Raw genomic sequence first — 27,198 nt, 5'->3', positions numbered from 1 at the left:
TTCTGGCTCATAGTCTCTCGTGAAGCTGTAGTCAGGATGTTGGCCAGGGCTGCAGTCAGCCTTAGGCTTGATTGGGGCTGGATGACCCACTTATACAATGGCTCACTTACATAGCTATTGGCAGGAGACCTCAATTCTCCACTGATTGTTGGCAGGAAGCCTCAGTTCCTTAACTTTTGGCCCTCTCTTAGGCCTCACAGTATGGCAGCAGGCTTTCCCCGGAGTGAGCGATCCAAGAGAGAGTAAGGTGGGAGCCACGATGACTTTTATGACCAACCTCAGAAATCACATACCGTTATTTATGTCAAATCCTAGTGGTTACACAAGTCAGCCCTACTCATTGAGGGAAGGGATTATACAAGGATGTTAACACCAGGAGGCAGAGTTCATTGTAGTCATTTTGAAGGATGGCTATCACACGTAGCTGCAAGGGAAGCTGGGGAAGGTTGTATCTGGCATTTTCAGCTTCTTTCACGAGAGATGGACTCAGAATCATAAGGTGAGGTTTTCCCCAAAATATAGTGTTTTAGTTACCTAGTGCTGCTGTAACAAAAAATACTGCAAGTGGGTGGCTTTAAAGAACATTTATTTTTTCACAGTTTTAGAGGCTAAAAGTTCAAATTAAAGCTATGTCGATTCCTTCTGTGAACTGGTGTCTTTTAGCAATCTTTGGTGTTCTTTTGCTTGTAGGTGGGCCCTCACATGACGTCTGTCTTCTCTGTGTGTGTGTGTGTCTCTCTATGCCTATTTTTGCTTTTTATGGGATACTTCACAGAAGTGATTAGGTTCAGGACCCACCCTACTCTCGTATGATCTCATTAACAACAAAAACCTGATTTTCAAGTAGGCTCCTATTTATAGATACAGGGGTTAGGACTTCCACATATTTTGGGGGGACATAATTTAATCTATAACATATATGAAGGGGATTCAATGCTATACACAAATAGATCAATGCAGCAAAAGAAAGAATCCAGGAATAGATTGTTTCACTTTAATTCATGATAAAAGTGATATTTCAATTCAGAGGGAAAATGATAGTTTACTTCATAAAGTGTACTGGCCTTACTAGTTATTCATCTCAAAGAAAATAGAGCTAGGCTCCTAACTTGTATCATATAAAAAATAATTCCAACTTAGAAGAAAATAAGAGAGCCTGTGAATACAAACTGGCAATAAGGTGACCTTCTTAACCAAGCTTGAGCATCCAGAAAATGCAACAGAAAGCCTAGTGGATTCACTACCTCCTCCTTGGTGGGCCCTGAACTTCACTTTTTGTCTTTCTAGCACTATGAGGTTGCCGAGCTTTGCTTAGCTTATCAGCCTCGTGCCTTCTTACCTAAGAATATTCACTCTGAGACCTAAGAGTGGGGCTTTGATCTGGCTCTTCCTGGTTCTGTCTTGGCCAAGGAAGCAAAAAATGGGACAGACCCATGTTTAAAATTTGGGTGAACTGGGAATGATAAGCGGAATGGTAACCAGAACGGGAAAAATAGCAGTGGAAGCCCTGCTGGAAACCTAATCTCCCTCTTAGAAAACAAGGGCAGGGTATGTATTGCATAGCAACCAAATCTCTTGCCTATTGAATTTTGTGCAGATTCAGAAACAGCAGTGTCTAGCTCAAAGATGGTGTGTGATCGCTCCACTTTGCGTTTCGCTCTCCCGACCAATAATCCAGTCTCCTGCATCAGGCTCCTGAAAGGACCTACTATGCCTCTTCCAAGTCTCCCATTCCAGAGCTTCAACCTGTCATTTTTCCTGTTCTGGTTATTGTTCCGGATCACCCAAATTGAAAAAATTCGGGTCTGTCTGGTTTCGCCTCATCAGCCATAACTGAACCAGTTCGAACCGGATAAGGATTAGCAAACACTTTGAGGGGTAAAAAACCAAAAACCCAGTGCTGTCAAGTCGATTCCGACTCACAGCGACCCTATAGCAACAGAAAATATAAGGCTCACTTCTCTAAGCTTTCCTTCTCTCTAGGATCTTGCGTCCTCAAATCCTGGTTGCATAGGTAGCTGTCTGATGCCTTCAAATATCTTACTGGGCTTCTGTAGTTCGGCGTGAGTATTCGTCTTCTTCAGCTTGCGCATCATAGGAGAATGCAGAAGTACATGTTGATCTACATTCTAAGTCCTTGGTCTCATTTTAATGTTTGAACAAAAAAACAAAACAAAAAGATTTCAGCTAAAAAATTAAACAGGAATTATTTTCTCATATTAACCTGTTGGTTGCTTTTCATCAAGCAATTTATGTTTTAATGTCTCCTAACTATGGAACTTGTATTTTTAACTATAGAACAATACATGCGTTTCTAAATATTGGATGTAATTGTAACTATAGTTTACATTACGTCCTCTTTTTAACTAGCTTTAAATGTAATTTTGGATTGTTTAGATCTTCTTCCTACCTCTCATGGCAGCTCACACCATATTACCCTGACTGAGAACTGAGTTCAGATATATAAAATGGTTATATGCCTCTCTTACATGCATTCAGAAAGTTTAAACCTGTCATAAATTCGCGCCTAATTTTGTTGTTTATACTTTATTTTCTATTTAAAAACAAACATCTTCCTAAAGTGTGCCTTAAGACAAACAGGTCAATTAAAAAATATCTATCCAGTTGTTCTCTATCAACTTTGGATGCTGGCTGAGGATAAGGGAATTGAACTTCAAATAAGTGATTTGTTAAATTTAAAATTGTGGTAAATAAACTGGTTGTTTTAAATGATCGAACCAGCCATGTTGATAATGAATTACATTAGGAATTTGTAGAGTTTTGGAGCTGGAAGGAGTCTTAGAAATCATGTAGTTGCATAACTGTCACTTTTGGTTTTAAATTATGAAACTAACACATTATCATGGTTAAAAAAAAAATCAGTTAGTACAGAAAAATATAAGGTCAAAGGTGAAAGTTCCAGGTTTCCCTGATGACAGCATTCCCATTATCTAGAGATCACCACTGTTAGCAGCTTTCCAGAAATTTTCAATGGTATATACTAATATATGTGTGTGTACAGTGTACCTACATATATGTGGGTTTAGAGATAAATGGAATGGTATTCTAAACACTAGCTTATTCCATATGATAGTTTTTGAATGTCTCATTCCGCTATTTGATAAGTGTTTAGATCATGTCTAGTTTGTTGCTATTACAGTCAATGTTGCAGGGAACATTTTAATTCACATAGTTTTTCTTTTATTGTTGGTGAAAATATACACAGCAAAACATAACCCATTCAACAATTTCTACAGGTATAACTGAGTAACATTAATTACAGTCCTCAACTTGTGCAACTGTTCTTACTCTCCTTTTCCAAATTGTTCATTCCCTTTGACATAAACTCGCAGCCTCCTGAGCTTCCTATCTGACCTTTCAAGTTGCTGTTGTTGATTTGATCCCATGTAAATAGTTTTCTTCAAAAGAGCAGGATGTTCAAGGCAAACATTCTTTACTAAATGCGAGTATTGTTTGGTTTAAAGAAGACTTTAGGGGATATTTTTGGTTTAAGTTTTAAAGATTATCTCAGGGCAACAGTTTTGGAATTAATCTAGCCTCAATATCTCCAGAAAGTCTTAATTACATGAGAATATAGAAAATATAGAAATCTCTTCCACATTTCCCCCCTTTTGATCAGGATTTTTCTATAGAATCTCTGATCAAAATGTTCAGTAATAGTAGCCAGGTGCCATCCTGTTCTTCTAGTCTCATGGTGAAGGAGGCATACACAGCCTTTCATGTTTGCACAGGTTTATTTGGAGGATAAATTTTTAGTTAAGGGAATGGATATCAAAGAGTATGTGAATTTAAATTTGTAAAATCAAATTTACAAATTGCTGTGCTAAAAAGGATACACGAGTTTATACTCTTATCTCAAGCTCTCATCCCCTCCATTTTTTTTTTTTATGGCTTAGAAAATTAGAGGTCCAGAGAAATTAAATGAGGTCCCAGAGTTATATAATGGCAGAGCAGACAGGAACTCATATTTTAAAAAATTTTGTACATTGTTCTAGCCATCACATACCTCTTGACTACTTATTCTGTTTGAAAAAGTTTGGAAGGCCTTTTTGAAAAACTAAACTTTTTTTTTTTTTTTTTTGATGATTTCAAAAGTAACAAATGTCTGTTGTAGAAAATTTGTAATTTAAAAAAGGTCAAGGAAGAAAATTAACTCATACACCTTTATTCAGATGTATCACTATTAACATTTTAGTGTCTTTATAAATATTTAACATATATCAAAAAACGAAAACCAACCAAATCAACCCCTTGCTGTTGAGTCGATTCTGACTCATAGCGACCCTATAGAACAGAGTAGAACTGCCCCACAGGGTTTCCAAGGCTGTAATCTTTATGGGGGCAGACTGCCACATCTTTCTCACGCAGAGTGGCGGGAGATTTTGAACTGCCAGCCTTTTAGCTAGCAGCCAAGCACTTAACCACAGTGCCACCAGGGCTCTTTATTTAACATACATAGTTTAAAATTAAAATTGGGATTAGACAGTAATACAGTTTTGTAACTACTTTTCACTTGCCAATATTTGGTAAACACTTTCCCTTGTAAATATTTTTAATGGGTGTATAATACTTTATGTCATAAATAGGCCATAACTTATTTGTCCAATTTATTATTGTTAGACCTTCAGTTTGTTACCAATTTTTTTAAAATTATAATTTTGGTGAAAGTTTACATAGCAAATTAGGTTCCCATTTCACAATTTATATACTGTACATATTGCTAAGTGACGTTGGTTACTTTTTTCACAATATATCAGCATTCTCATTATTTCCATTCTTCTCCTGTTTCCATTAATCTAGCTTCCCTGCCACCCCGCCCCCCACCTTCTCATCTTTGCTTTATGGTAAATATTGACTGTTTGGTCTCATATAGATGATTATTTAAAGGAGCATAGTACTCATGGGTGGTATTTATTTTATGAACCAGTATATTATTTGGCTGAAAGGTGACCTCCGGGAGTGGCTTAAGTTCCAAGTTTAAAGGGTATGTCAGGGTGATATTCTCAGGGGATCCTTTAGTCTTTGCCAGTCTAGTAAGGGTCCAGTAGGTCTGGCCTTTTTAAGGAAATTTGCCAAATTTTTAAACCATTATAAATATTGCTGTAATGAAAATCCTTAGAGGCAAATCCTTAAAGACAAATGGAATAAATTCGTGGAATTAGAATGCTAGGTAAAAATTATACACTTTTTTTTTTTTTTTTTAAGAATTTTGATACACACTGGCAAATTGCCCTCTAGGAAAGTTGTACCAATTTATGTTGCCATCAATTTATATTTTAAGCATACAAAAAAAAAACAAACCCGTTGCCATTGAGTCAATTCCAACTCATAGCAACTGTATAGCACAGAGTAGAACTGCCCCATATAGGTTCCAAGGAGCGCCTGGTGGATTCGAACTGCTGAGCTTTTGGCTAGCAGCCATAGCTTTTAACCACTAGCCCACCAGGTTTCCACCTTAAGCATAAGAAGCTTAAAAAAAAAATACAACCATTTTTTCACTGAGTTATGAGATGTAAATTACTAAAGTGAGATGCTATGGTCATTGGCAGGTAGGGGGAGGGGAAAGGTATAGAAATTTCTAAGCCTTATAATGTAGAGAGATTGAGAGATTATAATGTAGAGATTGAGAGAAATTTCTGAAAAAGGTCAGAGGAACTTTTGACCAGTCAATAGATAATGTCATAACTTTGGAGCCCTGGCAGCACAGTGGTTAAGAGCTTCACTGCTAACCAAAGGGTCTGCAGTTCCAATCCACCAGCCACTCCTTGGAAACCCTATGGAGCAGTTCTACTCTGTCCTATAGGGTCGCTATTAGTTGGAATTGATTCAACAGCAATGGGTTTGGTTTGGTCATAGCTTTTAGTTATGGAAACTTCAAACCTTTGAGATAGAGGTAATACTGATAATAACAACAATAATAGGAATAGCTCACCTTTACTGAGGGCTTAGTATGTACCTTGCAGATTCTTAAATATATTTTAAACAGTGATAACTTATTTAAGAAATCTGATAGGAAAGATGTTTCTTTACGAGAAGTTCACCTTTGTTGTCATTAGTTACTGTCAAGTTGATTCTGACTCACGGCAATCTTTTTGTAGCAAATGGCCCAATCTGTCTTCCCAGGCGCTTTGAGTGGGTTTCAACTGCCAACCTTTCTGCTGGAGGTGGAGCACTTAACCATTTCCACTAGCCAGGGACTCCAAAGGGCTTCTACCTTTATGAGTTGATTATTATGCAAGGCCTAATTTAATCCTCCCACATGGATATGATCATTATTCCCGATTTACAGCTGCAGAAACTAGCATCAGAGTCAGACTTTGCTGCAGTGTTTATGTGACTCCACAGGCCATGCTCTTAACCTCTGTTAGTGTACCTGACAATGTGGGAGGTGCCCTGTGTTGCCACTTGCTGACATCAGCAGACCAGGGACAAAGCCTTAAATTACATTGACTCCCTGTTGTGAAAGCTGGACCCTTTAAATTCTGTTTCTGTCTTTCTGATTATGCAAGAGAAAGTCAGTTTGGTACTAGTTTATCTTAAATGTCTCTCTAATAAGTGTACGTTAATCTCCCTTTAGGGAGTCCTGGTCGAACAATAGCATGGCCACTAACTGAAAGGTTGGAGGTTTGAACCCACCAGCTGCTCTGCGAGAGAAAAGACCTGGCGATCTGCTCCTGTAAAGATTTCAGCCTAGGAAATTCTGTGGGGCAGGTCTACTCTGTCCTATAGGGTTGCTATGAGTTGGAATCGACTTGGACGCACGCAACAACAATCTCCCTTTAAGAGAACTGTATCTAACTAGAATTTAATCGCGTTGTTTTCTTTGTAATGTACTTATTTTTATGGCTATTGTCTCTTTCTGGCATATGAGGGTTTCCCACTTGTGATAGTGATGGAAAGTTTCTTGCAATTTTTTTTTTTGACCTGAATTGTTTGAAAGAAAAATAAAGTCATGCCCTACCTTTCTGTTTCTTCTGTACACGCAGAAACAACTCGTTCCTCCATTTAGGTCTTTTCTGCTTTCTTTTTCATTTAGTTTCCTCTCTCTGTAAAAACTGGAAGGTTCTTTACCACCAGTTGTGGAGCAAGGTATGAAGATGATTATATTTTCGTTTAAAATTTTAATTACAAAATAATATAACTCTAATTTACAGTAATTTTGATTAGAGAAACAGATTTGCCATGCTCTCACCATTGTAACACAGCTGTTATATTGTTTTCCTTTCCTTTGCCATGGAGGCGGTTCTGACTCCTGATGGCTCCATGTGTGTCAGAGTAGAATTGTGCTTTGTAGTGTTTTTAATGGCTGATTTTTTGGAAGTGGATCAGCAGGCCTTTCTTCTGAGGTACCTCTGGACGAACTCAAACTTCCAACCTTTGGGTTAACCTTTGCACTACCCAGGGACTCCACTGTTCTATGCGTTTTGCATCTAATAATTTGTGTAATCTTTTCAGCCACCCTATGGTATTGTTATCCCTGTTTTATAGATGAGGAAACTGAAACACAGTGAATTTAGAAACTTACTGTTAGGACCTAAACCTGGGGAGTTTGTCTTCTGAGCTTGGGCCGCTAACCTCTACACTACGCTGTCTCCTGTATTTAACTGTGTTTTATTAACTGTTATTATTATGATCTGTACTTATTTTTTCTTTCCGTTTCACTTAACACTTTTAAACATTTTCCTCTTGCTTTGTAGCTCTCAGATTTTTTAAGAGTCAACTTTATGGTGGTATAATTCACATAAAATTAAGTGCACTTATTTTAAGTGTTCAGTTGATGAGCTTGATGAGTATCCACACCCGTGTAACCATCACCAAAATTAGGATATAGAACATTTCCATCAACCCGAAACATTCCCTTGTGTCCCTTCCTACTTATTTCCTCTCTGCACTAGGAAACCAATGACCTGTCACTATTCTCATTTTTCTTTGGTCTTCCCCTTTGACTCATGCTATTTAGAAGTGTATTGTTTAAATTTCCAAAATTCATAGATTTTTCAGGTATCTTTGGGTTTCCAATTTTATTCCATTGTGGTCATAGAACACACTTTGTATGATTTCAGTCCCTCCAGATTTGTTGAGTTTTGGTTTATTGCTTAGAACCAAAATTTTTGGCTTGAATTGTTTGAAAGAAACAGAAAAAGCTATGCCCTGCCAAACCAGTTGCTGTCAAGTCTGTTCCAGCTCACGTGTTGCAGAGTAGAACTGTGCTCCGTAGGATTTTCACGATGTGACCTTTAGGAAGCAGCTCACCGAGGCTTTCTTCGAGGTGTCACTGGGTGGGTTCAAACCACCTTTTCGGTTAGTAGAACCAACCCACCCACTGCCTTCGACTCGATTCTGACTCACAGAGACCCTATAGGACAGAGTAGAACTGCCCCATAAGTTTCCAAGGAGCACCTGGCGGATTTGAACTGCCGACCTCTTGGTTAGCAGCCGTAGCACTTAACCACTACGCCACCAGGGTTTCCGGTTAGTAGATCAGGGGTCAGCAAATGTATGGTTTAAAGGGCCAGCTAGTAAATCTTTTAGGCTTTGAAGGCCTTTTCTGATCTCCATTGTACCTACTCAACTCTGCTGTTATAATATGCAATACGTAATACGGACGACAGTGGCTGTGTTCCAATAAAACATTGTTTATACAAACAGGTGGCGGGTGTTCTTTGGCCTTCTGGCTGTAGTTTGCTGACTGCTGGTCTAGAATATGGTATATCTTGGTGCTTGTTCCATGTGCACTTGAAAAGAGCCTGTTCTGTTGTTGGGTGAAAAGTTTTATAAATGTCAATTAGATTAAGTTTTCTGATAGTGTTTATTAAGTCTTCCATATCATTGCAGATTTTCTGTCTCCTTATTCTATTGACTACTGAGAGAGGAATATTGAAATCTATAACCATATTATGGATTTCTCTAATTCTCCTTTCATTTCTATTACTACTCGTTTCATGTATTTTGAAGCTCTGTTGTTAAGCGCATACACCTTTAGGATTATTATGTCTTTCTGGTGGGTTGACCTTTTGTCATGATTATGAAATGCTGTTGTCCATTTCTAGTAATATTTCTTGTCCTGAAGTCTACTTTTTATGATAATATATCCCCTTTAGTTTAGTTTTGAATAGTGTTTGCATGGTATATCTTTTTCTAACCTTTTACTTTTAACCTTTTTATCTGTTTGTATTTAGAGTGGTTTTCTTCTAGGCAGCATATATTTGGATCTTTTTTATCCTTCTGATAATCTTTCCCTTTATATTAGGGTGTTTAGTCTATTTACATCTAATTTAATTATTGATATTACAGGATTTAAATATGCCATCTTGCTATTTGTTTTCCATTTCTCTCATCTGTTTGTTGTCTGTTTTTCTCTTTTCCTGCCTTCTTTCGCACTTAATGAATATTCTTAATGATTCCGATTTACCTCTATTATTGACTTATTAGTTATATCTCTTTTAAAAATATTTAGTAATTACCTTAGGGTTTACAATGCACATCTTTAATTTACCACAGTAAATTAGATATTATACCACTTCACATATAGTGTAAGAACCTTGCAAAAGTACAATTCCAATTCTGTCTTTGCATCCTTTGTGCTACTGTTGTTGTACATTTTACTTTTACGTGTGTTATGAACTCCATAATACATTGTTACTATTTTTTTTTCCCTTTAGACAGTTATCTTTTGAAGTGATTGTTGTTAGCTGCCAATGAGTTGCTTCTGACGCATAGTGGCCCTATGTACAGCAGAACAAAACACTGCCTGGTCCTGTGCCATCCTTACAATCATTATAATGCTCGAGCCCATTGTTGCAGCCACTGTGTCAATCCATCTTGTTGAGGGTCTTCCTCTTTTTCACTGACCCTCTACTTTACCAAGCATGATGTCCCTTTCTAGGGACTGATCCCTCCTGGTAACATGTACAAAGTATGTGAGACAGTCTTGCCATCCTTGCTTCTAGGGACCATTCTGCTGTATTTCTTCCAAGACAGATTTATTCTTTCTTTTTGGCAATCCATGGTATATTCAACATTCTTCGCCAACACCACAATTCAAAGGTGTCGATTCTTCTTCATTGTTCCTTGTTAATTGTCCAGCTTTCACATGCATATGAGGTGATTGAAAACACCATGGCTTGGTCAGGAGTACCTTAGTCTTCAAGGTGACATCTTTGTTTTTCAACACTTTAAAGAGGTCTTTTGCAGCAGATTTGCCCAGTGCAATGCATTGATTTCCTGACTGCTGCTTCCATGGGTGTTGATTGTAGATTCAAGTAAAATGAAATCCTTGATAACTTCAATATTTTCTCCATTTGTCATGATGTTGCTTATTGGTCCAGTTGTGAGGATATTTGTTTTCTTTATGTTGAGGTGTAATCCATACTGAAAACTGTAGTCTTTGATCTTTATCAGTAAGTGCTTCAAGTCCTCATCACTTTCAGCAAGCAAGTTTGTACCATTTGCATATCACAGGCTGTTAATGAGTCTGCATCCAATCCTGATGCCCCGTTCTTCTTCATACAGTCCAGCTTCTGGAATTATTTGCTCAGCATACAGATTGAATAAGTATGGTGAAAGGATACAACCCTAACGCATACGTTTTCTGACTTTAAATCACGCAATATCCCCTGTTCTGTCTGAACAACTGCCTCTTGATCTATGTACAGGTTCCTCATGAACACAATTAGGTGTTCTGGAATTGCCATTCTTCACAATGTTATCCATAATTTGTTATGATCTACACAGTTGAATGCCTTTGCATAGTCAATGAAACACAGGTAAACATCTCTCTGGTATTCTCTGCTTTCTGCGAGGATCCATCTGATATCAGTAATGATATCTCTGATTCCACATGCTCTTCTGAGTCCAGCTTGAATTTCTGGCAGTTCCCTGTTGATGAAGTGCCGCAGCCGCTTTCGAATGATCTTGAGCAAAACTTTACTTATGTGTGATATTAATGATATTGTTCGATAATGTCTGCATTCAGTTGGATCACCTTTCTTTGAAATAGGCATTAACATGGATCTCTTCCCGTTGGTTGGTCAGGTAGCTGTCTTCCAAATTTCTCGGCATAGATGAGCGAGCACTTTCAGCACTGCATCCGTTTGTTGAAACATCTCAATTGGTAGTCCGTCAATTCATGGAGACTTGTTTTTTGCCAATACTTTCAGTGCAGCTTAGATCTCTTCTTTCAGTATCGTTGGTCCCTGATCATATGCTTCCTCCTGAAATGGTTGAATGTTGACCAATTCTTTTTGGTATAGTAACTTTATGTATTCCTTCCATCTTTTTTTGATGCTTCCTGCGTGGTTTAATATTTTCCCTGTAGAATCTTTCGATATTGCAACTCAAGTCTTGAATTTTTTCTTCAGTTCTTTCAGCTTGAGAAATGCCGAGCATGTGCTTCCCTTTTAGTTTTCCAACTCCAGGTCTTTTCACATGTGATTATAATACTTTGTCTTCTTGAGCTGCCCTTCAGAATCTTCTGTTCAGCTCTTTTTATCATTTCTTTCTTTCGCTTTAGCTACTTGACGTTCAAGAGCGACTTTCGCAGTCTCTTCTGACATCCATTTTAGTCTTTCCTTTCTTTCCTGCCTTCTTAATGACCTTTTGCTTTCTTCATGTATGATGTCCTTGATGTCCTTCCCAATCCACCTGGTCTTTGGTCATCAGTGTGCAATGTGTCAGTCTATTCTTGAGATGGTCTCTAAATTCAGGTGGGATATACTCAAGGTCATACTTTGGCTCTCATGGACTTTTTCTAATTTTACTCAGATTCCACTTGAACTTGCACATGAACAATTGAGAGTCTGTTCTGCAGTCGGTCCCTGCCTTATTCTGACTGATGATATTGAGCTTTTCTATTGTCTCTTTCCACAGATGTAGTTGATTTGATTCCTGCGTATTCTACCTGGAAAGGTCTACGTGTATAGTCACCATTTATGTTGTTGAAAAAAGATATTTGCAATGGAGTAGTTAATATAAGGAAAATGTCTGACATATTTGCTTTCATTTTGTATGCTCTTTACTTTTCTGTGTAGACCTACATTTCTGTTTGTATGTCTCCTATGTCTGAAGAATTTCCTTTAACTTTTTTTAGAGCATAGATCTGCTGACACTCAGTTCACTCAGTTTTTGTTTGTCTGAAAAAGTCTGCCATTTTCCTTGAAGGGTGTGTGCACCTAAGGCCAGATACTCAGTTCTGAAAGATATTTTCACTGGGTATAGAATTTGGGGTTGACCTCCCCCCCCCATCTTTTAGTGGTTTAAAGAAGTCACTTGTATAGTTTACCTTCTGACTTGTATAGTTTCTAGCAAAAAGCCATCTGTAAGTTTTTGTTCTACTGATGATGTATTTAGGTGTTTTTATGGGTTTTTTTGTTTGTTTGTTTGCTTGTGTATTGTTTTTGTTTTGGTCCTGCTTGAGTTTATCTGAGATTCTTGGATATGTGGTTTGATATCTTTCATTATTGTTTGAAAATTCCAAGTCATTTTTTCTTCAAATATTTCTTCTGCCCCATCTTCTTACTCTCTTCTTCTTCTGATACTCCAGTTATATGTATGTTTGTCTGGGTGGTATTATCCCACAGCTCTTGGACACTTTGTGAATTTTTTTCCTTTCTTTTTGTGTTTCAGTTTGGATACTTTTATTGTCTTATCTTAAATTACACTGATTATTTCCTCTGCTTTATTTAGTCTTCTGATAGGCCTAATGAAGGAATTCTTTATCTCTGATATCATGTTTTTTTGTTGCTATTATTTCCATTTGATACTTTCTCATAGTTTCCATCTCTTTGCTGAATTTTATATCTGTTCATATTGTTTTCATCTTTTCCACTAGATTTTTAAAAACATATTAATCATAGGTATTTCATAATCTTTGTCTGGTAGTTCCAACATCTGAGTTATCCTGGGATGTAGTTCTATTGATTGGTATGTCTCTTCCCAATAGATTGTATCTTCTTGCATTTTTGTGTGTTTTACAATTTTAAAATTAAAATCCGAACATTGTATGAAAAACATTTGAGGCTAAGGTAAATAATGTCTAAACCAAACCAAACAAACAATCAAACAAAACACCTGTTGCCATCAAGTCAATTCCAACTCATAACAACCCTGTAAAGACAGAGTAGAACTGTCTCACAGAGTTTCCAAGAATGTAAATCCTTACAGAAGCAGTCTGCCACATCTCTCTCTCATGGAGTGGCTGGTGGATTTGAACTGCCAGCCTTTTGGTTAGCAGTCAAGTGCTTTAAGTACTTCACCACCAGGGCCCTTCAAGTAGTATCTACTGCTATAAAAAGACACACTCCTTTTTCTATCAGTCTGTTAATGTGGGGGCTGAGTCAATGCACTCAGGAATTGAGCCACATTTAGGTTTTGTTGTTGCTATCATTCCCTTCGGCGCAACAGAGGCTTCAGACTCCTCTAGTGCTGGGCTGGGGTTGCCTTGTGCTTAGGGCAGGAGCTGGGGTACAGAGGGTTTTACTCAATATTCATGTTAGCTCTTAGCTTTCAGCAGCCCTGCATGCTAACACTCCAAAGTGGATCTCTCCTTGCTCTTACTCCTCCCTCAGCAGTAGACTGCTGTTTATTTCTACTTGGTGCTAGGTTTATGGTGAGGGGGGAGCTCCTTGTTGTCCTGGTCGTCTCAGCTGTGTGCCTTGGCCTAGGGAATGGGGATTTTTCAGTGTTCCTGCCCATCCAAACTCTTCTTATATATGTGGTTGTCTTGGGCAGGATTTTTCTTACCTTTTCCCACCTGTGGCAGACCTCTGCTTTGTATCAGTATAGGATTCTGAACCCAAGATGGTTTCCTGTCCCCTCTCCTCCCCCACCCCCCCCAACCAGTACTAGAGGGTTTTTAGTTCTTTCTTCCCCTAGTTACAAGGGTCAGTAGTTCTTTGTCTGCGCCCTGAGGTTGACGGGGTTTCCTGCTCTTCCCCCAGTGGTCTAAGACCTTTGCTTTGTATGGGAGAAGGGTCTGGGGAAGTGAGCAAGTCTTCTTGCTTTTCCCATAGAAGCTGCCAATTATTTTATACAGACCAGCATTACCAAGGTGGCTGTCTCTGGTCTCCTACCTTACCCCCAATCTTTCTCCATGGAAAAGAGTTTGTGAGTGAGTGTAAACTGTCCTTATGACCCCAGCTATTCTAGCCTGTTAGATTAGCCCACACTTGACTTAGATTAGCCCACACTTGACCTTTAATAAGCCATTAAAATTTTAATTAATTTCTTCCTACTTGATTTCATGGTAGCTTCTTCCTTCCCTGCTCTGTCATAAGTCTGTCAGTTTGTGTGTCCCGTCTCTCTTTGGAGGGGCTTGTCCCTCTTTGGAATCTAGGCTACTTGTTTGCCTTGAGACCTCAGCAATCTGAATGGCCTAAGAAAATTAAAATTTTATAGTTTTTCTGGATTTTTCTCAATGTTAGGGAGTTAGTGACAATACTTTTAGATTTCTACCTTCCAAGCAGAAAAGGAAAGCCTCAGAAAGCTTTTGATTAAAAAAAAAAAATTCCAGTTCACTATTCCCCCAGTTATACCAAAGATCCCCTGGGTAATGGGAGTGAGCCACTGCGGAGGAAGCAGGGGGAGGGAGTAGCAGATTATCTTGCTTTCCTGAGTGAATTCTATCTAAAAAGGATGTCCCAGAGTTTTCAGTGTTGAAGTTAAACATTTCTTGCATTGGCAGAGCAGGACAAAACCTGGTTCTTCCTTCACCACTGGTTAATATTATATGAAATTGTTAAAACTGGATCCACAGAAGCCCCCTAGATGGCATGGCTTGCCTTTGTAATGTGTTTTTCTTCTCTTGCTGCTTTTAAAGTTTTTTATAATTGCTATTTTTCAGCAATTTGATTACGATATGCCTTTGTGTGGCCTTTTTAATATTCGTTCTGCTTAGGATTGTGTTTCTTGGATCTGTGGATACATAGTTTTCATCATATTTGGAAATTTTTCACTCATTATTTCTTCAGATTTTTTTCTATTCCTTCACTTTTTATCCTTTCTTTCTGGGTCTTCGGTGATATATATGTTAGAAAACCACTTGCTATTTTCTCAGTCATTGAGGCTCTGTTTAGTTTCTTTTGGCCTTTTTCCTCTCTGTGCTTCAATTTGCATAATTTCCATTGCTATATTTTCAAGTTCACTAATTTTTTTTCTTCTCAATTTCTACTTCCTGTGAACCCATGATGTGAATTTTTCCTTTTAGATATTTCTCATCTCTAGAAGACCCACTGATTGCTTTTTAAATATTTTCCATTTTCCCTTATTATGTAAATGTTTTTCTTTAGATTCTTTAGTATACTGAGCACATTATTATTACTGATTTTAAAGTCTGTGTCTGATAATTCCAGCCTCTCTACATTTCCAAATCTGTTCCTATTGACTGATTTTTCCCCGTCAGTTGGTCACGTTTTCCTGCCTCTTTGCATGTTTTGTAATTTTTTATTGGATGTTAGACATTGTGAATGTTATATTACAGAGGTCTGGATTTTGTTGTCTTCCTTTAGAGTGTTGGGCTTTGCTGGCAGGCAATTAAGCTACTTCCAAATCACCTTGATCTTTTCAAGGTTTGTTTTTATACTTTTTTTTTAGGCCAGGTCTAGAACAGCCTTTACACTAAGGATAATTTATTTCTACTACTAAGGTGTGACCTTCCTGGGGTCTGTACCAAATGCCCTGGGTGATCAATGCAGACTCTCCACTCTAGCTCATTGGAGCCTGAAATTCTCTCTTCCTTCTGTGAGTACTGGAAATTGATATTTTTAGTGCTCCCAGGCATTCTTTGCTGAGGCTTATGGAGTTTTACTTTATGAGTGTCAACTTGGTATTCAGCCGAGACTCAGGACAATCTTATGCTGATTTCTGGAAGTTTTTTCCTACATAGCTCTTTTCTCTCTAGACCTTTATCCTACATTACACCTTCTCAGTCTTCATGAATTCCAATCTCTGTCTCCCCAACTCAGCAAGATCACTGTGCTCTGCTCTGACCATTATCGGGGACGTGCCTCCAAGCCGAAAGATTGGATGATCAAAGGACACATCTCATTTATTTCTCTTTTCTCAAAAATCGTACTTTTTTACTGCCTGGTGTCTGAAACCAGTTGTTCCGTATGTTTTGTCCAGTTTCCAAATATTTTGTAGAGGGAGGGCAGTTCATAACTGTACACTAGTAGTTATATTTTTAATCCTCTTAGCTACTCCTTTTGTTGTTGTTGGGTACCGTTGAGTCAATTCTGCCTCATAATGACCCTATATACAACAGAATGAAACACTGCCTGTTCCTGTGCCATCCCACAATCATTGTTATGCTTGAGCCCATTGCTGCAGCCACTGTGTCAATCCATCTCATCGAAGGTCTTCCTCTTTTTTATTGGCCCTGTGCTTTACCAAGCATGATGTCCTTCTCCAGGGACTGATCTCTCCTGATAACATGTCCAAAGTATATAAGATGCAGTCTCACCACCCTTGCTTCTAAGGAGCATTCTGGTTGTACTTCTTCCAAGACAGCTTTGTTCATTCTTTTGGCAGTCTGTGGTATATTCAATACTCTTCACCAACACCATAATTCAAGGGCATCAATTCTTCAGTCTTCCTTATTTATTGTCCAGCTTTCACATACATATGATGCAATTGAAAATACAATGGCTTAGGTCAGGCACATCTTAGCCTTCAAGGTGACATCTTTGGTTTTCAACACTTTGAGAGGTCTTTTGCAGCCGATTTGCCCAATGCAATGTGTCTTTTGATTTCTTGACTGCTACTTTCATGGGTGTTGATTATGGAGCCAAGTAAAATGAAATACTTGACAACTTCAATATTTTCTCCATTTATCATTATGTTGCCTATTGGTCCAGTTGTAAGGATGTTTGTTTTCTTTATGTTGAGGTATAATCCATACGGAAGGCTGTGGTTTTTGATCTTCATCAGTAAGTGCTTCGAGTCCCCTTCACTTGATGACTTCCCATTTTCCTTGATTCATACTTTGTACATTCCCGTGTTCTGATTATTAATGGATGTTTGTAACTGTTTCTTTTCATTTTGAGTTGTGCCACATCAGCAAATGAAGGTCCTGAAAGTTATTCCTTTAGTGAAAGCTGTTTAGATTGTTTTCTTTCTTTTCTTATTTTTTTCTCCCTATCATAAACAATGTAACGAGCATTTAATGATTATAGTTTTTCATAATTTCCTAGGAAGTGATTCCCGGAAAGTAAAGTCATTGTGTCAAAGATTATAAGCACTTTAATAGATTTTGAAATGTATTGCCAATTAACTTTCCAAAATTACTGATTTATAATTCCATAAGTTAGTATGAGACAGAATTTTCATCAATATTTTGATGTTGTTTGTTAGGTGCCATTGAATCAGCTCCATCTTATAGCAACCCTATGTACCACAGAACAAAACACTGCTTGGGCCTGCACCATTCGCATGGTCATTGGTAAGCTTGAGCCCATTGTTACAGCCACTGCATCAATCCATCTTGTTAAGGGTGTTCCTCTTTTTCACTGGCCCTCTACTTTACCAGGCATTATGTCCTTCTCCAGGGACTGATCTTTCCTGATAACATGTCTAAGGTATGTAAGACGTAGTGTCACCATCCTTGCATTTAAGGATCATTCTGGCTGTACTTCTGAGACAGATTTGTTTGTTCTTTTGGCAGTCCACAGTATATTCAATATTCTTTGCCAACATTATAATTCAAAGGCGTCAATTCAAGGTGACATCTTTGCTTTTTAACACTTATATTTTCATAGCTCTTGTTAAAAAAAATCTATCATTGCTTATTTTTTAATTTCTGTTAAAGCTGAATATTCTTTGATATGTATTCTTGTTTTTTTTTGTATACTTGTATCATTTGTTTATTTACTACTAGGATATCAGTATTTTTCTTAGAATAAAGATAAATTATTTGTGGCAAATATATTTTACACTGTGTTGTTTGCCTTTCAGGTTTTTTTTTTTTTTTTTTTTATGTAGTCACACCTGTTCTTATTTTCTTTTGTAATTTACTCTACAGTTTATAAATTTTGAAAGTCCTCTCCAGATTTGATAATTATGTATTCTTCTCATTGAAAAAAAAATTACATTTTTTTTATTCAATAAATATTCACCTAGCACCTACTCGGAGCAAGGCTTTATGCTACATGTTGGGGACATGGTAATGAACAAGGTAGAAATGACCTCTGGTCCCATGGAGTTGGGGAATGGAAGATAGTGGACATTCGTAAGGGCCCAAAATCTAGCTCTAGCTTCCACATGGCAGGTGAGAAGTCTATTAATGAAATACCTATGCTGTCTATTCTGTTGTCTTTTAGAATTTGTTTTCCATAAAGTGGTGTGAGATCGAGGATTAATTTTTCTTATTGTGCCTTAGCAGAAGGGTTACAGAGCAAATTAGTTTCTCATTAAACAATTAATACACATATTGTTTTGTGACATTGGTTGCCAACCATACAATGTATCAACACTCTCCCCTTCTCAACCTTGGGTTCCCCGTTACCGGCTTTCCTGTCACCTATTGCCTTCTTGTCCTTGCCCCTGGGCTGGTGTGCCCAGTAAGTCTCCTTTTGCTTTATGGGCCTGTCTAATCTTTGACCCCCCCATGCATGTGTCAGTTTGTTGTACTGTGGAGGCTTGTGTATTGCTGTGATGCTGGAAGCTATACCACCAGTATTCAAATGCCAGCAGGGTTACCCATGGTGAACAGGTTTCAGCTGAGCTTCCAGACTAAGACAGACTAGGAAGAAGGACCGGGCAGTCTACTTCTGAAAAGAATTAGCCAGTGAAAACCTTATGAATAGCAGTGGAACACTGTCTGATATAGTGCCAGAAAACGAGCCTCTTAGGTTGGAAGTCACTCAAAATACAATTGGGGAAGAGCTGCCTCCTCAAAGTAGAGTTGACCTCAATAACATGAATGGAGTCAACCTTCCAGGTCTTTCATTTACTGATGTGGCAAAAATAAGAAGAAACAGCTGCAAACATCCATTAATAATCAGAACATGGAATGTATGAAGTATGAATCAAGGAAAATTGGAAGTCGTCAAAAATGAAGTAGAATGCTTGAAGATTGATATGCTAGGCATTAGTGAGCTGAAATGGACTGGTATTGGCCATTTTGAATTAGACAATCATATAGTCTAATAGGAAACCCTGGTGGTATAGTGGTTAAGAGCTATGGCTGCTAACCAAAGGGTTGGCAGTTTGAATCTGCCAGGCGCTCCTTGGAAACTCCATGGGGCAGTTCTACTCTGTCCTATAGGGCCACTATGAGTCGGAATCGGCTCAATAGCACTGGGTTTCCTTTGGTTTGGTTTATGGTTTAATAAGCCAGGAATGACAAACTGAAGAGGAATGGCATCCCATTCATCATCAAAAAGAACATTTCAAGATCCATCCTGAAGTACAACACTGTTAGTGATAAGATAATATCCATATACCTACAAGGAAGACCAGTTAATAAGACTATTATTCAAATTTACGCACCAACCACTAAGGCCAAAGATGAAGAAATTGAAGATTTTTACCAACTTCTGCAGTCTGAAATTGATGGAACATGCAGTCAGGATGCACTGGTAATTACTGGTGACTGGAATGTGAAAGTTGGAAACAATGAGGAAGGATCGGTAGTTGGAAACATGGCCTTGGAGACAGAAACGATGCCAGAGATTGCATGATTGAATTTTGCAAGACCAATGACTTCTTCATTGCAAATACCTTTATTCACCAGCATAAACAGCAGCTATGCACATGGACCTCGCCTAATGGGATACACAGGGATCAAATCGACTACATCTGTGGAAAGAAATGATGGAAAATCTCAATATCATCAGTCAGAACAAGGCCAGGGGCTGACTGCGGATCAGACCATCAATTTCTCATATGCATATTCAAGTTGAAACTGAAGAAAATTAGAAAAAGCCAAAGAGAGCCAAGGTATGACCTTGAGTATATCCCACCTGAATTTAGAGATCATCTCAAGAATAGATTTGACTAACTGTACACTATTGACTGAAAACCAGACAAGTTGTGGAATGACATCATACATGAAGAAAGCAAGAGGTCATTAAAAAGATAGGAGAGAAAGAAAACACTAAAATGGATGTCAGAAGAGACTCTGAAACTTACTCTTGAACATCGAGTAGTTAAAGCAAAAGGAAAAAATGATGAAGTAAAAGAGCTGAACAGAGAATTTCAAAGGGCAGCTCGAAAAGACAAAGTAATGTATTATGATGACATGTGTAAAGACCTAGAGATAGAAAACCAAAAGGGAGAAACACGCTCAGCATTTCTCAAGCTGCAGGAACTGAAAAAAAAAAAAAAAATTCAAGCCTCGATTTGAAATACTGAAGGATTCTGTGGGGAAAATATTAAACGACGAAGAAAGTATCAAAACAAGATGGAAGGAACACACAGTCACTACACCAAAAAGAATTGGTCAACGTGACCATTTCAGGAGGTAACATACGATCAGGAACCAATGGTACTGAAGGAAGAAATCTAAGCTGCACCAAAGGCATTGGAGGAAAACAAGGCTCTGGGAATTGACAGAATACCAACTGAGATGTTTCAACGAATGGATAAAGCGCTGGAAGTGCTCATTCATCTATGCCAAGAAATTTGGAAGACAGCTACCTGGCCAAGCAACTGGAAGAGATCCAAATTTATGCCTATTCTTTGATCCAACCGAATGCAGAAATTATCGAACAATATCACTGATATCACATGCAAGCAAAATTTTGCTTAAGATCATTCAAAATCGGCTGCAGCAGTATATCCACAGGGAACTGCCAGAAATTTGGGCCGGATTCATAACAGGGTGTGAAACCAGGGATATCATTGCTGATGTCAGATGGATCTTGGCTGAAAGATGTTTACCTGTGTTTTATTGACTATTCAAAGGCATTTGACTGTGTGGATCATAGCAAATTATGGACAACATTGTGAAGAATGGAAATTCCAGAACACTTAATTGTGCTTGTGAGGAAACTATACGTAGATCAAGAGGCAGTCCTTCGAACAGAACAAGGGGATACTGCGTGGTTTAAGTGAGGAAAGGTGTGCATCAGAGTTGTATCCTTTCACCATACCTATTCAACCTGTATGCTGAGAAATAATCTGAGAATCTGGACTATATGAAGAAGAACAGGGCATCAGGATTGGAGGAAGACTCATTAACAGCCTCTGTTATGCAAATGACACAATCTTGCTAGCTGAAAGTGGAGAGGACTTGAAGCACTTACTGATGAAGATCAAAGACTACAGCCTTCCATATGTATTACACGTCAACATAAAGAAAACAAAAATTCTCACAGTTGGACTAGTAAGCAACATCATGATAAACGGAGAAAAGATTGACGTTGTCAAGGATTTCATTTTACTTGTATCCACAATCAACACCCTTGGAAGCAGCAGTCAAGAAATAAAAAGATGCATTGCTTTGGGCAAATCAGCTAGGAGAGACCACTTTAAAGCATTTGAAAAGGAAAAATTTTGCATTGAGGACTAAGGTGTGCCTGACCCAAGCCATGGTGTTTTCAGTCACCTTATATGCACGTGAAAGCTGGATGTTGAGTAAGGAAGACCAAAGAAGAATTGATGCCTTTGAATTGTGGTGTTGAAGAAGAATATTGAATATACCATGGACTGCCAGAAGAACAAACAAATGTGTCTTTAAAGAAGTACAACCAGAATGCTCCTCTGAAGCAAGAATGGCGAGACTAAGTCTCACATACTTTGGACTTGTTATCAGGAGGGATCAGTCCCTGGAGAAGGACATCATGCTTGGTAAAGTAGAGGGTCAGGAAAAAAGAGAAAGACCCTCAACAAGATGGATTGACACAGTGGCTGCAACAATGGGCTCAAGCGTAGCAACAATTGTGAGGATGGTGCCGGACTGGGCAGTGTTTTGTTCCATTGTACATAGGGCCGCTATAAGCAGGGACTTTCTTGACAGCACCTAACAACAATTTTTGCCTGAAGAGTGAACCCCAGGAATAACTTCAGTCCTGAGTTAAAAGGGTGCCCGGGGGCCATACTTTCCAGGTTTCTCTAGATTCTATCAGACCAGTAAGTCCGGTCTTTTATTGTGAGTTAGAATTTTGTTCTACATTTTTCTCCAGCTCTGTCTGGGACCCTCTATTGTAATCCCTGTCAGAGCTGTCGGTGGTGGTAACTGGACACCATCTAGCTGTGGAATCCAGCTTGAATTTCTGGCATATCCCTCTTGATGTACCGCTGTAACTGTTTTGAATGATCTTCGGCAAAATATTACTTTTAATGATTTTGTTTGAAAATTTCCACATTCTGCTGCATAACCTTTCTTTGGAATGGGCACAGATATGGATCTCTTCCAGTCAGTTGGCCAGGTAGCTGTCTGCCAAATTGCTTGGCATAGAAATGTGGGCACCCGCAAGCAAGCACCACATCCATTTTTTGAAACTTCTCGGTTGGTATTCCATCAATTCCCGGAGCCTTGTTTTTTGCCAGTGCCTTCAGTGCAGCTTGAACTTCTTCCTTCAATACCATTGGCTTTTGGTCACATGTTGTCTTAGTTATCTAGTTTTGCTATAACAGAAATACCACAAGTGAATGGCTTCAAGAAAGCGAAGTTTATTCTCTCTTAGGCTAGAAGGCTGAATTCAGGGCACCAGCTCCAGGAGAAGGCTTTCTCTTTCTATTGGCTCTGGAGAAAGGTCCTTGCCACCAATCTTCCCCTGGTCTAGGAGCTTCTCAGCGCAGGGATCCTGGGTCTAAAGGACATGCATACTCCTGGCTCTTGTTTCTTGGTGGTATAAGGTCCCAGAGAATTAATTTTTAATTTTTCTGATTATCATTTATTTATTATGATGCAGCTTATTGAATAGTATTCCTTGCCCATTGATTTTTATGATATCTTCACGGCCATAGATTATCTCTATAATATGGAGGCCATTTAATGTATGTGTTCTGGAGTCAGGCTGGCCTGTGTTCAGATCCTGGCACCCCACTTACTAGCTAAGTGTCTTTGAACATGTTGCTCATCCTGTCTGAACTTTCTTTTATCCATTTGTAAAGTAAGGTAATAATAGGATGGCACTGGTGGGTTGGGATCATAGGATTATTGTGACAAATACAAAAGTGTGAACTTTTTTTTAAAAAGGTACTACATTATGATTTTTTCAGGCGATTATATTGATCTAGGTCAATGAAAAATTGTCCCTACACATTATAACATGATATGCTTCTCCATAACTGAAAACAACAAAGATTCCAACGACAATAAACCATTTGGTGTGGACATGAGTTGCCTCAAGAAAAAGCTCATAAAACTAGATAGTTTGGGTTTAAAATTTTTTTTTTCCTGAACTCTTCCAAGCATATCTACATCACTATTAAGGGATTGTATTTCTCCATTACTTCAATGGAATCAAATTCCCAGCATGTATAGAGCCCTGGTGGTGCAGTGGTTAAGAGTTAGGCCGCTAACCAAATAGGTCAGCAGTTCAAATCCACTACCTGTTCCTTGGACACCTTATGGGGCAGTTCTACTCTGTCGTATTGGGTCACTATGAATTAGAATCCACCTGAAGGCAACAGGATTTTCTGTTTGTTTGTTTTATAGGTGAATGGAATGTTGTAAGAGCCTCCTGCAACTTAAGATATAAAATCACAGAAGTCCATCAGGTTCTTGGATCCAGACTTCCTTTTTTCTCAGTTGCCACCAGCATTCCTGGTCCTGGGCCTTTTAATACTTTAATTTGTTTCTCCTGTCCTAACTTTGGCTTCATTCATGTTTTTTCATTCCTGCTTTGGGTCACATTCATAGGTCCTCTTTGACTTTTTCTGCTCCTAGATACATAAGGCTCCTTTGCTAGACTTGTCTTCCTTATACTATCAGCATATCTTCTTGCATAGTTTTGAAATTTACAGAGGGAAGAAGTAGGGGCTGGCCAGAGGAACACTGAGAAAGTTGTATGGGAGGCTGGGGAAAAGAGGAGAGGCACCATGTTCAGGGCCCACTCACCTTGTGGCTCTTAAGTCTTCAGCCAAGGCTTTGGTGAGAACAGGAAAGACATGAACTTCCTTTAATCCTAAAACGAGTGTATGTGTGGGTTTTTTTTTTTTTTTTTCCAGTTCTAACTTAAGCTAGATTGATTTTCAACTCTGATCTGTCCCTAGGTTGGCCTCTCTCACATTCAAGTGTCATCAAGAAGGAAACTATTTTGGAGGAAGATTTTGATCTGTTCACGGCAAACATAACTTGGAGGAAGACTTAGAAGCAGTGGCAGTTGGTGACTGCTCCAGGATGAAAATTGTTCTGCTTTAAGCATGACTTCATTCTGGAGCAAAGGAAAATGAGCCAGAAGGAGAATAAGAATGGAAAAAGGTATGCCCAATATACCCATTCGGCCCTACATCTGCTCAACTCTGAGTGATTTTCAAGAAGAGAGAGACTTTTTGGCAAACTACATCTTTCCTCAGCTTAATGAGCTCTGCAACTCACGAGGCACATATTTCAAAGCTGTGGACCTGAGGGGGTCAGCATTGGAGCCCCAGGAACCCTTTCCCTCCAACCTCCTTAGACAGCATTCCTGTCTCTATTCACAACATCTAAAGCTCTGTCTTGACTATGTGAACAGCTGCCTCCCCTTTTTCATCTGTATGCTGGGTCAGACATACGGAGACTTTCTCCCTCACTACTCACCTTTCATGTTCTCCAAAGCTACAGACTTGTCAACGTTATCCAAACTAGAGCAGAATCTCTATGTTGCAGCAAAAAACGGTTATCCTTGGGTCCTGGAGAATCCCAACTGCAGTTTGACGGAGTTTGAGATCATCCAAGCAGCATTTTTAACTGAGTCGCAATTTCAGTATTTTTACTTTCGGACTGGAACTATGCTGCTGAAGACTTTAGGTGAGGAAAAGGAAGAGGTGCTGTCCTCATATTCTCTGAAGAACGATGAGGAAAAATTAAGGATTGGCAAGCTGAAGGCCAAGATCATCAGCAAAGGGCTTCCTGTCAGATTTTACAGAGATCTCCAGGAGTTGGGTGAGCTGGTTTTCAAGGACTGGTCGGTTGTCATAGAAAAGCTTTACCCCTCCACCATAATGATTGAAAATATAGGTCAGTAGACATAGAGGTAGCTAAATCTATTGTTAACATAAGGTTAATGTTTTGTCTGTCTCTCTTTGTGAAAGGCATTTTAAAATAATTAAAAATATTCCTTATGCTTTTAAAATTACTGCCCTATGCCTGTGGCATATATTTCTCCATTAAAAAAAAAAAATTGTTCTTTAAGTGAAAGTTTACAGTTCAAGGTAGTTTCTCATACGAAGATTTATACACACATTGTTATGTGACCATAGTTGCTCTCCCTATAATGTGATAGCATATATTTCTTCATTTTTTGAAACTGAAAATAAGAGCAAATAAATTAGTCATGGAAAATTATTTAGGAAGTTAAGGGGCTCAGAGAAGACCTAGGAGAGTTAACATGTAGCTTTTTTATAGAGCATTGACTTTCAACCAGGGCCGATTTTGCCCCCAGTGGGACATTTGGCCCTGTGTGAAGACATTTTTGGTTGTCACAATTTGGGGGAGTGCTACTGACATCTAGTGGGTAGAAGCCAGAGATTCTGCTAAACATCTTGTAATCCATAGAATAGCCCCCACAACAAAGAATTATCCAGCCCAAAATGTCAGTAGAGCCAAGGTTGAGAAACCTGATCTAAAGGGAAAGGAAGGGAAGATTAATAATCTTTGTTAATTACCTGATGCTTTGTGTATATTATCCCATTTAATCTTAAAAGTTTAGCTGCAAGGTAGGTACTATAATTCCTGGGGGTTTTTTTGTTAGTTGCCATCTAGTTGACTCTGACTAATGGTGACTTTGTGTATAGTAGAACAAAACATTGTCTGGTCCTGTATCATCTTCATGATCATGGATATGTTTGAGCCCATTGTTGTGGCTGTTGTATAGTGCCTTCCATCCTAAAGGGCTCATCTTCCAGCATTATATTAGACAATATTCTGTTGCAATCCATAAGGTGTTCATTGGATAATTTTCAGAGGTAAATCGTCAGGCCTTTCTTCCTAGTCTGTCTTAGTCTAGAAGCTCCGCTGAAACCTGTCCACCAGTGGCCCTGCTGGTATTTGAAATAGAAGTGACATAGCTTTCAGGATCATAGCAACGTGCAAGCTACCACAGTATGACAAACCGACAGATGGGTGGTGGAATTCCTGTTTTGAAGATAAGCCAATGAAAGCTGCTGTATAGCAGTTAAATGACTTACCCAGTGTTACATAACTAGGGAGATACCTATCCAGGATTTGAACTCAGGTCCCTCAGACTCCAAAATCCACCATTGTTCTCCTGCACCCTTATTCAAAGTATCATCCATGGACCAGAAACCTTGGTATCACCCGAGAACTTACTAGAAATGCAGAATCTCATGCCCCATTCCAGGTCTACTGAATCAGAATTTGCATTTTAACAAGGTGACCAGATGTTTCACATGCACGTTAAAGTTTGGGAAGCACTGCCTGACATCATACTGCCTCTAATGAAATGCTTACTTATATTTTTTGAAAATAGGGTCATGTGGACATGTAACAGATTAAAATGGAAGAACAATATCAAAATATGACAGAGATTCTTCCCCTAGACAGACATCAGGAGAAATCTGTGAAGCCCCTAAAAGTATATGGAAAATGGAATTTTTATATGCATATGTATGTTTTCGGGGGTAGGAAGATGGCCCGTGTCTTTGGTCAGAATTTCAAAAGGTTTAATGACCCCAAAATGATTATAAGTTACTGATATAAAGGCCCAATTAATGTGGGAATGCAAAATGGTGGCCGGAAGTGCATTCTCAAATGCTTTCAGGGACTAGGCCTTGTCTTTTCCTGGGAAGCAGATGGGTCTGTGGTAAATAGGAGAATGTTGATCCACCTAAAGTCATTTATATAGTTTTCGGTGGTGGTGGTAAAAATCCACCTGTGATGGCAAAACAGAACTCTGCCTCCAGCCAAAACAGTTGGACCCCTGGAACAGACCATTGTATCAGTCACAATTCTTTTGGTTTCAAGTGACTCAAACTGACTTCCGTGAAAAGGGATTTACTAGCGTATATAATTGTAAAGCCCGGAAGTAGGGCTAGTTCATTAGGGCTGTTTCAGTGGTTCAAATGGTGTTATCA

At 38.7% G+C, this 27,198-nt stretch overlaps 1 protein-coding gene across 1 annotated transcript in view; it reads left to right on the top strand.

The window, feature by feature from the left end:
• LOC126075946 (putative tetratricopeptide repeat protein 41) overlaps positions 1 to 27,198 on the top strand; it is a 111,969-nt gene that overhangs the window by 5,488 nt on the left and 79,283 nt on the right. The window contains 2 exon segments of the mRNA XM_049884208.1: positions 24,178 to 24,397; positions 24,399 to 25,123. Of these exon segments, the coding sequence (XP_049740165.1) occupies positions 24,354 to 24,397; positions 24,399 to 25,123 (769 nt within the window). The 5' untranslated portion in view covers positions 24,178 to 24,353.

The sequence above is a fragment of the Elephas maximus genome, chromosome 4 (genome assembly GCF_024166365.1).
Source record: "Elephas maximus indicus isolate mEleMax1 chromosome 4, mEleMax1 primary haplotype, whole genome shotgun sequence".
In the NCBI taxonomy this organism is placed as follows: domain Eukaryota; kingdom Metazoa; phylum Chordata; class Mammalia; order Proboscidea; family Elephantidae; genus Elephas; species Elephas maximus.
The sequence above is the reverse complement of the archived record's forward strand: the minus strand, read 5'-3'. Positions and strand labels throughout refer to the sequence as shown.